The sequence below is a fragment of the Diachasmimorpha longicaudata genome, chromosome 11 (genome assembly GCF_034640455.1).
Source record: "Diachasmimorpha longicaudata isolate KC_UGA_2023 chromosome 11, iyDiaLong2, whole genome shotgun sequence".
Lineage (NCBI taxonomy): Eukaryota > Metazoa > Arthropoda > Insecta > Hymenoptera > Braconidae > Diachasmimorpha > Diachasmimorpha longicaudata.
In genome coordinates, this window is record NC_087235.1 from 2,350,754 (window position 1) to 2,364,715 (window position 13,962).

Sequence of the window (13,962 nt, forward strand, 5' to 3'; positions counted from 1 at the left end):
TCGTTGGCTTGCGAGTCTAGCACTCTAACCACACGGCCACTGCCGTCGGTAGTAATTTAAACTATTTTATTCTTTATCATTCAACTCAAATAATTATGCTCGGAAGACACGTCCAATCGATTCCGATTCCTTAGAGGAACTAACTAGGTCGACAAAGGGAAACAACACCCTGGACCTTCCAGTCACATACTCTCAAAGAGTCCTATTCATTCCACTTTGTCTACATACTTCAAATCAAGCCTAAATATCATACCTCACTTTTCTCAGAATTCGAACCCATAAAAATGTCTTTCAACACTCAGAAGAGAATAAGATTGACTTTTGTTCTTTATTTATTTTATGAAAAATCCAACAATGATTATGTTATCTATAACTTTGGCTGAACTCCTCCAATAATTATGAGCATTAAATAATTCATCGAAATTCTTCATCCATTGACACTGTCGACGTACTGTCGACCGTTGCTACCATTGCCGTCGACAGTGGCAAAGCAGTAGTCCGGATTTTGACTATCTGGGATAGTGCAGAATGTAGTTCTGTCACAACTATATTATCGTAACATTTTTCCTTGAAAATGTGGAAACACAAAAAGACTCAAGATATTTTTGATTGAATTTTAGGGATAACATTGTGAGACTAAAATCAGAATTTCACATTGGACACATTTATTGATAAAACAATTATGTAGTTGACAATGTTACGGTAAATTATTATCAATAATCTCATTTATCATTCATATGTGATTTCCATACTTAAAAAAAATTCACAAAGGTACGTTTCAATAACATCTTCCTCCAACTACTTGAGCTTTTTCAAAATTATGGGGTATCCGTCTACACAGCGGGTTGATATATGGGCGTGAAGATGGAGATTTTCATATGCGACAGTGGTATCCAGTTCATAATGCCGGAGCATCTGACAGATGATAGTTTTGATGCAGATCATGCCGTATTTCGAACCTAGAGGAAATTAAAATTATAGAATTGAAATTTTTAAGAATTTTTTTGTTTATCGTCATACAAATTCAATGGAAAATATCGGATACTAATTGTCATGATGTCAATAAATATTGAAAAACTGAGAGATTATAAAACATTAAAGATCTCTCAATCCATTATCACATGAACCTTCATAAGTTGACTCCCCTTTATTTTTTATTCCTACATTTTTTGTAATTTAAGTGTCTTAATTTTCGACCCCTAGTCTGACCTTACGAGGAAAATACCACACTATGACCATCTGGTCTTTTAATTACTATCATTAAGGGAACAACCGAATGATAACGTTTCAGCTCGAATTTGATGAGACCAGGAAATTGTTTGAATTCCATTTCATATTTTTTTTCGCACAATTCCATGTTTTTCATACACTCCATTTTGTTCCTCTCCCTCCCCTCGTCCCATTTTATTTCATGATTTCTTTGTCAAAAAAATCGTGCCACAACTTGATTTTATAATTGATTACTACGAGATTATATCGAACTAATATTACCTGGACAACTGCGGATGCCACCACTGAAGGGTACGTATGCCCAGGGATGTCTTCCAACGGAATTCTCTGCAGAGAATCGTTCTGGCATGAACTTCTCGGGTTCAACCCAGTACATGGGGTCGCGATGAGTTATGTAGGGCAACATAAATATTGATGCACCCTTCGGCAAGGTACATGTGGCTAAATAAAAAGAAACAAACATTTTGTGGTGAGTCTTCATTACAGATCTTGGAACAGGAATTCGGTGGCTGGGGAAGTCGTAATGTCAGTTTCGACAGTATTTTATCGATTGGTTTTTTCAAATTAAAGTTATAAATCATGATGTAGTCAGTTACTGAGTAGGAGTAAAACGCAAAGAAATTACACTTCTGCAAAAAAAAAAAAACATTGATTATCTAAATTCAGTAAGTTTTTTTAATTGGATCTTCGGAAAGTTAGATAAATTTACTCCTGCAATCAATTGCGATCGATTATCACCGAAATCGATGGATAATTTACCCAAATTATACTAATCTATTTGAAAATACAATAAAGTTGCAACAATTGTCTGAAGTTGTAAAAATCATCACAATATCGATTCATCCCCTGACGGATTACTGGATAGTGGGGTGAAGTTGTCCAGCCAGTCAATGACTACTCCATCTCTGCTCAATTGATGGACTGAGGATCGGCTAGAAATCGAATAACCATCGATCACACGGAGAGAAATGTTCAATAACAATTAAGTATCATTTCCGTGATAATGTGACTGTAGAAAATTTTTCCTGACAGTTCCATAATTTTTCTCTGAATCATCTGGGAAAAATCGGAAAGCTTTCGGGCTGGGTGTTCCAGGATCGATCTCCAGTCCTGGATCTACCTATTTCCGCCGTGAAGATGAACATTTCTCACCTGGGGAGTAGCAATCGACTGTCTATCGACCCGCACTCGAGCATCGATCGACTGATTAACACCTAGTCAACGCATCCATTTGTATTGCAAAAATGGTTCGATTTCTCTTGGAGTATTCAAGATATTCTCATCCCACATTACAATTCACTTGTACACTACAAAATTTACTGTACCCAGTTTCAAATCTCCAGTCATCTGCCTCCCTAACACCGGCCCAACAGGAAAGAGTCTGATAGTCTCTTTTACCACCATATCCAGGTACTTCATATTTGCTATATTCTCCTCAGTGAAGTCAGACGCCCCCACGACCTCCTGCAGCTCGTCTCTGACTTTTTTCTGCATCAAAAATCATCATTCACAAAAAATTTAACTACAAAGTCATTATCCGTCAAACCTGATGAATTCAATAGACATTGAAATCAACAGTCAACGTACAAAATTTTAGTTAAAAAATCTGACGAATGCAAGAAGTTTTTAGTGAAATTTTCATTAACTTCTAACGAACTTTGTTAAAATGTTCGATAGAAAATATTCTATCGAAAAGTTGAATAGCATTTAATTTTTTTAAACAACTTTTTTAATTGAAGCTTTGTCTGTAGAATCTGGAGACTAATTTTTCAATGTCTTAACATTATCTTTTTTTTAAATGACAAAATTAAAGATATTTGAATTGAAAATCAATAAAAAATTAATAAAATTCATACCTGTATGTCAGGATGCATAGCAAGTGCCAAAGCTAGAAAACAGCTCATTCCAGCAATCGTATCGTGGGACTAAAAAAAATAATTATTATTTAAAAATTAATTCAATTTAATAACTGGGTCTACTGTATTTTCTACGACATAAACATACCCCAATGAAAAGCGTAACCATCTCGTATCGCATTTCCTCGTCTGTCCAAGATTTTGTCTTGAGCATATGAGAAAGAACTTGATCGAGTACAGCACTTTTCTTCAAATCTGGCTCTATGCCTTGACGCATCATCTCCATCAATTCAAGTTTTTTTTTGCTTATTATCTGTAACAGTTGTTGAAGAATTGTTCGCATTAAAGAAATAACAGAGCCGCAAATAATAACGAATTTGTTTGCCCCCTTTTACCGCCTATTTACAACCTTCCAGATCCCTGATGATTCCGTTAATTGTTAAATCGATCAATTCACTTTGTGGCTTGACAATTCATTGATCGCCGATTGTGTCTCCCTGAATAATCGATAAGTTACTATGGTAGAGCTAATCCTAATCTAATTAACCGTTAAAGGCTCGGTGAAAACGCCAGTTTTCTAAATTAACACATCAGTAAAATAGCTCAATACATTACGAAATAGTGTTTGTACAGAATTAATAATCTTACATCATCTACAAATCGATGACTTTGTGCCACTATCTGCGAGAGCTGTTTCCCGGTTGACGTACGAAAGAAGATCATAGACGGCCACAGCCAAAATGTAAGTATTCTTTTGTATATAAGATGCAACAGCCTGATAACATAATTGTATTAGAATTTTTGGGTGAATTTGAATAATTATTTGGTTGATAGCACGTACCTTTCACTTTCATCCACCAGAATATTCCTTTTGCCCTGCTGAGCAACCCCAGGGACGCCAAATATTGTTTCTAAACAGAAATAATCAGTTCCCCATAATCACACGAGGATAGGATTATATTTAATTGGGTTTTAAAAAATCGTTAAACAAACAGGACCAGAGTAATTTGGCACAAGAAATTCTGCTATTTTTTTTGCTATCGAATAATTCCGTAGTTATATCTGTTTTAAATAGAAAAAATCAAATTCCAAATCACAATATGATAACAGTTTATCAAGGATATGGGCCTTTGTCTTCGTTATAAATAAATGTATTAATTTAAAGAGCGGGATCATACAAAATTGGCAAAAGTAAATAATAAAACTTGAAGATATCATAGCGAGACGTGCTGACACGGAAAAGCTTCATAGACTGCTTTATGGGGAAAACTAATTACATTTTATGGCAAATGTGGTTGACTTTTTTCGGAAATTTTATCGTGTAATTACGTACCAAACACAATGTCAGCTACACATGGAACAATCGTATCATGAATATCATATTGTCCAGTTCCTATTCGCTCAGCCATATTCTTTACCATAATTTTTGTATGTAAATTGAATTGCTTGATGTGCTCTGGCAGTAATTTTCCTCCATTTATCAGTGGCACCACGAGTTTCTTGTGTGCACGATAGGTCGGTCCTGGAAACAAGAAACTCATACAATACAAAATTGGTAGACTTTCATTGGGATACACTTTATTTTATTTTTATGAATAATGAAAAATCAGAATAAGTAGCACACCAACAATACTCTTAATTTCAACTCAGTATTTTATGATTTTTTAAAATAAAATTAATATTACTAAAATGACATTGAACTGCATGCATTTGAGTATTTTTTTCGAAAATACGATACCTCCTCCATTTATAAGACTGTTGACAACCGCTGGTCCCATGAAATCGTAGACCTTGTCCTTTTCAGATGCTTTTGCACTTGCCATTATAATCTACGAAGATAAATTTATGCAGGACAAATCAATTCAGGGGGACTCAGAGGTTCGTTATAACACTATTAAATTTTGAGTGATTTTTGTGGGACTTTTGGGACGATGTTAATGAAATGTTCAATTGAAAATATTCAATAGAATTCAATTTTTCTATGCAACTCATGCTCTTCAGATATTTTTCAGAGCAGTTCCTCGGCTTAAATTTTCCAAGTTTTTTCGCTTAATTTTTAGTCTAATCCAGAAAATTAGTGAAAAAGACTTTTACAGATTGAGGTTGAGGAAATCCTGTTGAAAACCTTCAATACAATAATTTGTATACAACAACCGGTTAGAAAAAATTATGAAAAATTATGAAAAATTCTTAACTTGAAAAGAATTTCTGAATTGATTCAGAGAACTTGAAAATACCTTTAGAAAATAACTTTCAAAGAACTTGAAAAGAATTTCTGAATTGATTCAGAAGAATTTCTGAATTGATTCAGAAGAATTTCTGAATTGATTCAGAAATTCTTTTCAAGTTCTTCGAAAGTTCATAGGAATTTCGGTTGAATTGTACTTGAAAATTTTCCTCATCTCAGACCTTTTTTGATAGAAATGTTCAATAAAAAATTTTCTATGTGTACAGACAAAAATCCGGGAAAAATTACATTCAAGAAATTCATTTTGAAAATAACGATTTTTTTGTTGTCAAAAACTGACACTAACTTTTAATGCAATTTATTCCGAGGAAAATGCAAATTAGAAAAAAATGCGATTTCTTCAATGTTTTTATCGTCCGAGGGACTTCAGTCAGAAGTATAGACAAGGACCGAGTTTTTCATTATGTATTTTATTAAAATAAAAAGTGTGTTCGAGATGAATGAGATCAAGGTGATACTCTAGATTTTTAATATGAAAAACTTATTCCAATCAATTTAAATAATCGATCTTGAAGCATCTCTCACGTATTTACACTAACTTACTTCATAATCCCTGGGATCGGTGACGACAACTTTCATCATCGGGCCCAACCAAATTACAAACGTTTTGGCATTCATGTCCCGACTCATTTGGTTAAGTATCAAAACCGCTTCTAAAACAGTAAATCATCCTGTATCAAAACATTTCCGAGGAATTCAACCCTAAATTTCTTCCACATCGCACATACTAGCGGCATCAATGAATTGATGTGCATTTCCAAAAAATGGGATTCGCGGGGGCCCAGGTAATGACGACGAACATCGTAGTAGTTCCCTCCGAACTTTCATGAACTCATTGATGTCTTTCCAATAGCGGATGATCGATAATACCACAATGGTAGCGACTAAACCGCCTGAAAGCAAAAACAAACCCATCAAAAATCCAGTAAACCAGTGATTCCAGTAATTTTACACGAACAGAAAAATCTAGGAAATTTTATTGTGTGATTTCAATAAAAATGACTAGACTGGCTTACGATCTCGGCGCAAAATGCCGGCCCGAGAAAAATTACTCTGCCGCGTAGTAAAATTTCTTTATCAGCTCAGGTACATTTTTATATCGGCCTCGTAAAAATTCAAAATCGCATAGGCCAGGAGGAGATGGACGCTAAATGGCTGAGCAACAGATCCCATGACGGAGTCCTACGTCAGCAGTAATCGGGTATCATCGGCTCTCATCGTTCACCAATCACAATGACTTAACGAAAAATTGCTAACGGCATAGTAAAAAGTGAACGAAGATACACTAAAATAAACTGATCTAGACAATAATTTTTAACGAGTTTCTATTAATTTTTTATTTAAACTCAAATAAAAAATGAGAGACTTTTAAATTTTATAGTGCTGCTTCGTAAATGTTAAGAAGCCACAAATCATTAATTACAAAATTTATGGTATCGATAAGAACTTTTATATATGAATAAAACACTTTACAGAATTCTAGTGCACGGCATAGTAATTTTTCTGGGAATTTCCTCTCCGTGTAGAGATTTAAAAACTTTATGGGAATTTTCCGTCACTATTTCCGGCGCTATTTATTGTATCGCAATTTCACAATATTATGGCCCTGAACGTTCTACATTTCTTGAAAAATTTAAACACAACTGACATTGAAATTATTGAAAAATAACCTGTATAAATGACCCGGTAATAATAGCACACAAACCGCGACTTCTTTCCAAACTTTCTAAATACAAAAATTTTTCTGCTCAGAGAAAAATATAATTTTGCCAATTAAATGTTCTTCTAGCAAGAATTGAAAGCAGATTTTCTAATGAAAATTTCTGTTATCTATTTGTTTAAAAAAAAATATGATTTGAAAATTATATTTTTCTCTCAGTTTAAAATATTCTAAAACTTCAACAAACGGCGCTGGTCGTTAAGATAATCAATGTAATTGATTTCTAACATAAAATTAATCACCCGCGCTCCACATTCACATGTTCATTTTCCGCAAAAAAGCAAATTTTTCGAAATTATTAGACAACGCCGACGCTCGATAACAGAATTTTAAACTTCTCAAAATAGTTAAACGTTGAAAATCACAAAATTTACCGGAACCAGCAACGAACATAGTCAGAGTCGTATTCATCAAGTGCAAGATTGATAATTAACACGAATCCATATTTTAAAAAACACATTTGGTTTTCGGAGAATGATCCGAGACTCACCGAGTGACAACATATTTAGGAAGGACACTGCAGAATTAGTCGCGAGGAATATCCAGCCCATTTTCGTTCGTTAATAATAAACCAGTCAGGCTATAGTAAATGAACCGTGAATGCACTACTGATCGCTCATGCTCCGAAGGATCAGCGGTGTTACCCTGATTCTTATAACTCTCCAACGATATCCAATTATATCAATCTCAACCCCTACCTCAACTTCAGAAGACTCGAGGAGGGATTATGAGACTTGTATATATCATGACTCATCAGTGCTCATGATTATTAAAAAGTTGTAATAACTGGTGTGAACAATGTGTCGAATTTTTTTTACACATTTCAAGTTTCACTTGTGCGTATCACCTACGAATAAATTAGTGACAGATGACCTGATTATTCATGATTTAAAGACGTTCGTTAAACAAAAAATTGCACTTTTATATTATATATTGTACATTATGTATTAGAGTACTTTAGAACTTGTAAAGAATTCTGAGGAAATCCCTTCGCTCACCGCGGAATCTGACGAAAACCTACATTTTTTTTGTGTCTACTGTAAGTACGCGAAGAGAATGATCCAGTCGAGTCAAGGGTTGAATGAATTTGAAAAAGGGATTTTTGGGGGGAATTCGACTTCAATAGTATTGTCGCCTCCATTTTCTTGTTTCACATATCGTGGTTAAGTAAGGGTTCCCAAAATTTAACTGTGTTTAATTAGGTTAGTTTTTGCGAATATTTGACGCGCCTCGCGGTTTCAGATTCGGTCAAATTTGTCTATTGGGTTCAGGAAAATCACCACATCTTAGGTCAAAATATTAACGAGCTGGGTGATTAAATTTTTTGGGAATCTTTCATTCGTCTTCGCGAAATAGTGTAGGTGCAGTTGACGAGGGGTTATTCATTCGTGAAAACACTGTGTCACTTCGGGCTGAAATCATGTTTGAAATCACATGAAATCTCATGAAATCGGTCGAAGTTAATTGCAATCAGAGAAATTCTGGGATTTCATCGATTTCAGGTGACTGCTAGTGAAATCACATGAAATCAGTGAATTATAAAACTTGTTTATTAGGATTGGTGTTGAGTTTTGTTTATTTGGATGGGAGAAGAATAAAATCTCGAGAGTTCTCAGGATCATATGCTCGTGTACAGGGTAATGTTAAAGAAATAGGTGTACTTTGTACCTGGTATATTTTAAAGAAACAAAGATTTTTGAAATGCAGCCAATGACTACTCATGGCTATATAAATATTAGTCAATACCGTCAAACAATTTTCTCTCCAGTCATTTCCAAAGATGGTCTCCGAGTTGATGAGAAAATATATAAAGACGTTGTCAAATATTTTTAGTTCTAAATTGTTTGTCCTTTACTGAGACGTGAAGATTTTATTTCATTTAGTTTAATTCCGTTCAGTATGTCAGAGATATACTTTATTTTACTATGTTGAATAAATGATTTATTGAAAAAGATTGCCATATTTCTCCTTGTATTTGTCATTACATGACTTGGATATAACTGCTGCTAGTGCTAGTATTTTATCCGGAGATCTAATTGAATCCAACTTATCTCCCCTACCAGCCCTCGCCGCCCTTGCTGCCCCATTCGCATTAAAGACTTGAAATCATATGAAATCATTTGAAATCGTGAAATCACCGGAAAAAAATCCCTGGCAATCACATGAAATCAACGATTTCAAGAAATCATTGAAATCATCTCGAAATCAGATGAAATCAGCAATCACTGTGTCATCGAATTTTTGAATGAATAGCCCCTCGGCAGTTGGGATACTGCCGCTCAAACAGAGGATTTACGGGGTACGATGAGTCCGTTTTGGGTTTTGGGTGGAAGCTCCGAGTGGGGCTTATCACTGGACACTGGCCCCTGGCTCTGTACCTATCGAGGATAGGCAAAGGGACTGACTCCCTATGCAAAAGATGCGAGTTGACGGAGGAGGATCCTTTTCACCTATGCGCAAGATGCCACGGGCTCGATGAAGTCAGATGGGACGTTTTTGGGTCTGCGTGCATAGATATACATGTCGACAGGGACGGTATCAAGGGGCTGTATGAGTTAGCGCGTAGGGCACAGATACTCGAGGCCAGCGACTAGACAGCTGCCTAAAGGCAGGGTGTAAAATGGCCGGAAGGCTGATTACACCTCTAGACTTATGAGGACCGTCTAACGGCAATAAAGTCAGTAAAGTCAGTAATATATTATATATGATATATTATATATGATATATTATATATGATATATTATATATGATATATTATATATTATATACTAATCAGGAGAGCTACTTGTGAAGGAAGAGAAATACGCTGATATGTGAAGAATGATAATTAATTTACATTAAAAACTGAGTTACACATACAAAAAAAACAAACTTCTACGCAAGTAAATTCTTACTATTCTGAAATAACTGTTTTTCAATTTTTTTCCGGGAGGTAAACTGAATTACATTTGTTATTTATTTACATTTTTTACATTATTCCACACAAGCAACAGTAAATTTCACATCTCTGCGCGTACGTTATTTACCCTTTATTCGCCTCATAATATCCAATTTTACACGAAAAACTTGCGATATTTTCAACTCGTGTCATGAGAAAACTCCCGAACGATTTATCGTACTTGTTCCGTAATGTACTATTCTTTTTTTCTCACTTGATTACACGAAAATAAATATTCCGAAAAAAATCGGTAACAGTTCCGTAGCGAGAGTGAATCCGAATTTTGAATCGCACGATGTTCATTGATATGAAGTTGATGAACATGAAATACGAAATGAGTCGACGTTTACGATGTTCATTTATGGATATGTTCTTTCTTAAATAGGAATTAACAAGAATTTCAAAAGCAAAATATGGGAGAAATGAAAAGAAAAAAAATTTTTTTTTAAATTGAAGATTTTCCAAAAACGGAAAAACTACTACTGGACTAGTCCATTCCAAAAATTAATCGAGCGTGTAATTTATTATTAACAAATCCTTAACGAAAATTTGGATACATACTCTGGTGCACACACGCATACACATACACCCACACACACATCTCTTGAAAAATGGTCTACAAAGATTGTCGAGACCTTAAAACGTAGAAATATGATAGAAAATTAAGATTCCATTGTAGTTAATTAAGAGGAAATTAATTAACCCTTTCTCAATTAAAAATCAACTTTCATTAAAAAATTTCCATTTTCTAAAATCACGGAAAATTTACATAATTCAACAGATAAAATCTCCAAAATGAAATTTTTCTATTCTCCCCCCGTGTCAGTGCGAAACTCACCACCGTTCCCAACTGACGTAATTCTAGTAATTATTATTGGCAGCAAAAAAAGTCAAACTGCCACAGAAAAACTAATATTCATTTCACGTATTTGTCGTCAAGATTGTCACAAAACTAGTGACGACAATAAAAAAACGTCACGATCTTCCGACGTTTTTCTTCTAATTCTACGAAAGATAATTGACGTCATTCAAATTTTCGAGCGACAATGACCGCGCGCGTCTCCTTCCGAGGGCGCCACCCTCGACAATTACCAACAACAAAACATATGGCGGAGTGCAAAGTCCATTAAAATTTGTTGAATTATCACGTCTGTATATTGAAGCCGCTTGCGTATAGAGCATAAGGAAGTAGAAAAAGCGAAGTCCACTCCTACTCACTCCGGTTTATCGAGACCACTGTATACCGTCTTGTCATCCTGAAGCATAATTTAAGTGATTCATTTTTTTGTTTATTTATCAGATAGATCTCCACTAAATCTCGTCGACTATGCTGAAGGTAAGATTTTTTTTCAAAATGATGATTTTTCCATTGATAAAAAAACATGCAAAAAATCGCTGATAAGACACCGGGACGTGGACCAAAGGTTAACACAACTTGTACGGGTTATAGAATTGTAATGTTTTCCTGTGTCATTTATTTTCATTTATTTTCATTCATGATTTTCATAGAACGTCGTAGCACTGGTTACCGGAGGTGCATCTGGCCTTGGCCGTGGTACAGCCCAGCGATTTGTGAGAAATGGAGGAAAAGTTGTAATTGCTGATTTACCCATCTCTAAGGGCAATGAAGTAGCGCAGGAACTTGGAGAGAATGCTGTGTTCACACCCGTGGATGTAAAAAATACTTTCCCTAATATATACAAGACTCAATTAAACTAGAGTCTCTGAAGAGATAGCTCCTGAAAGAAAAGATCTATAAAAAAATCTTCCAGAAAAAATCAACCAGGAAAAAAAAAAGAATGCTGGAAGAAAAATGTCAATATTCATTTCTTAAATTGGGGATTTTTAACACGTCTTTGATGGCTGGAATATTTTTCTCTGATCGTTTTTTCCGTCTACAATGATCAAAAGAGTGTTAAGAGTACATGAACTATTTTTTCTATGGGCTATCTCTTCCATGAGCAAAACTTCCCTTAGACATCTGTTCAAATCCCATTAATTATTCTACGATTTTTGATAGGAGCTATTCAACAAGAATTATTTTCAGAAAAAAATAACAGAATCTGGTGTGTCTGACAAACCTCAGTTGGAAACGCGTTTATAGGTGTAGCAATGTGCATTGGAACAATCAATCGGATAACTTTATCAACTAGATATGAAGACCCTATGATATCTTACATAGAGTTATCTAACTGTGTGCAATAACTACAGCAATTAATCACTGTCGGAAAATTAATCAATGTATGCCACTGAATTTCCAATTTGATAGTCTATATAAAGTGGTAAAGTGAGATAAGTCACTTTTGACTTTTAAATAGTTTTTTATGAATATCTCGGAATCTAGGGTAGATAGCAAAATTTCTATTATAACATTCTATGTGAAGCGAATTGACTGCTACAAAAAATGTTCTTATAAAAATTGCGCTACCTCTCTTCGATTCGGAGATGCGATTGGAAAACTCAGCTCAAATAAATCAACTACTCTCGTTTCACCTCTTTCCTACTGAAATATGCATGACTGGAGGCAAATATTCGATTATTATCTTCAAAGTATTTAAATTTATAATGAAAAGAATCTTTCCTCATGTATGGTAAAGTACAATAGTCCTCTTTTTTTCGTAATAAATTTTCATACGTATAATTGCAACATTTTAGAAGTCATAAAACTATTTTAGAATCCATGCACATCCTAAGGTCACCCTCCACAAAACTTTGTTTAGTTGCTCCTCCGCGGGAATAATTGAATCTCATTACGTCCTAATTTACCAGGTAACATCGGAGACAGACATCATTCAAGCTCTGGAAATAGCAAAAGAGAAATTCGGCCGATTGGACGTAGTGGTGAACGCTGCCGGGATAGCAACCGCCATTCGCGTCTACAATTACAAGAAAAATCATGCGCACGACATCGAGACATTTTCAAAAATCATTCAAGTGAATACAATCGGCACTTTTAATGTAATTCGTCTAGCAGTGGGGCTCATTGGGGTCAACACACCCAATGAGGATGGACAGCGCGGTGTAATTGTCAATACAGCGAGTGTTGCAGCCTTCGATGGTCAGATTGGCCAGGCAGCCTACGCAGCCAGCAAAGCTGGAGTTGTGGGTATGACCCTGCCCATTGCCCGTGATCTCGCTAACCAAGGAATCAGAGTCTGTACAATAGCTCCTGGACTATTTGAAACTCCAATGCTTCAGAATTTGCCTGACAAAGTTCGTAATTTCTTATCTAAGAGCATTCCATTCCCTCAGAGGCTTGGAAAGCCTGAGGAATATGCCCAGTTGGTTGAGTCCATCATACTGAATCCATTGTTGAATGGAGAGACGATCAGACTCGATGGAGCCCTTCGCATGCAGCCATAAATATAAATACAGTTGACAATTGCCTTGTTGAATTTTTTGATACTATTTTCCATATTATTAAAAATGAATAAATAGATTGAGCTGAGCAATTATTTTTCAAGCAATCAATTTGTATTTTTTTCAACTGATAGATGACAAAATAAAAGATGATTTTATGTAACAGAAATGAGAGCGTCTTTACAAGTATCAGACTACTTTAATATTCGGCTAAAAACAAATAAATTCGGTCGACTGAATCTATTACTGAACGTAGAAGTCATTAGCCTTGACAGGGCTCTGCATATACAAATCATAAAATTGACAGTTTTCAAAAAACGTAAATGACACTATTACTATTTTGACACTATTTTCTTTTCTATCGAAATGAAATACTCGTTTTTTATCATTAGCAGTTTGAGAAACAACAGAAATGTACCATCTCATACAAATTAGGGTAAACGAAGAAAATACAGGGGTGGTTTTTACAAAAATCCATATAAACACGTAAAAAAACAATTATATATAGAAACGACTGAATATGTGCACAACGTATCCTCAGAACAACACCAACGATCCACAACATCCGCCACACCAGACTCCACATATTCCTGGACATCACTCAACCCTC

The 13,962-nt window shown here is 35.1% G+C and overlaps 2 protein-coding genes across 2 annotated transcripts; one reads left to right on the top strand and one right to left on the bottom strand.

Moving 5' to 3' along the window:
* Window positions 1-642: 642 nt before the first annotated feature.
* On the bottom strand, window positions 643-7,709 carry LOC135167544 (cytochrome P450 4C1-like). The gene is made up of 12 exons (XM_064130836.1): window positions 7,545-7,709; window positions 6,063-6,227; window positions 5,878-5,987; window positions 4,825-4,915; window positions 4,420-4,608; window positions 3,928-3,997; window positions 3,735-3,861; window positions 3,235-3,399; window positions 3,087-3,155; window positions 2,556-2,718; window positions 1,492-1,671; window positions 643-959 (listed from the first exon to the last, which is right to left on the bottom strand). Exons 1-12 carry the CDS (start codon window positions 7,603-7,605, stop codon window positions 799-801), a joined length of 1,551 nt encoding a protein of 516 aa, XP_063986906.1. The 5' UTR covers window positions 7,606-7,709; the 3' UTR covers window positions 643-798.
* Window positions 7,710-11,181: 3,472 nt separating this feature from the next.
* LOC135167545 (3-hydroxyacyl-CoA dehydrogenase type-2) lies at window positions 11,182-13,459 on the top strand. The gene is made up of 3 exons (XM_064130837.1): window positions 11,182-11,328; window positions 11,502-11,666; window positions 12,762-13,459. The coding sequence occupies exons 1-3, from the start codon at window positions 11,320-11,322 to the stop codon at window positions 13,353-13,355; spliced, it is 768 nt and encodes a 255-aa protein (XP_063986907.1). The 5' UTR covers window positions 11,182-11,319; the 3' UTR covers window positions 13,356-13,459.
* The last annotated feature ends 503 nt before the right edge of the window (window positions 13,460-13,962 follow it).

Excerpts from the sequence above, each read along its gene's own strand:
- LOC135167544 (XM_064130836.1), bottom strand. The coding sequence starts at position 7,605 with ATGGGCTGGATATTCCTCGCGACTAATTCTGCAGTGTCCTTCCTAAAT. Across the intron at positions 5,988-6,062 it reads TCAATTCATTGATGCCGCTA|AAGCGGTTTTGATACTTAAC; the intron begins GTATGTGCGATG and ends TTACTGTTTTAG. Across the intron at positions 3,998-4,419 it reads TGTAGCTGACATTGTGTTTG|AAACAATATTTGGCGTCCCT; the intron begins GTACGTAATTAC and ends ATTTCTGTTTAG.
- LOC135167545 (XM_064130837.1), top strand. Across the intron at positions 11,667-12,761 it reads CTGTGTTCACACCCGTGGAT|GTAACATCGGAGACAGACAT; the intron begins GTAAAAAATACT and ends CTAATTTACCAG.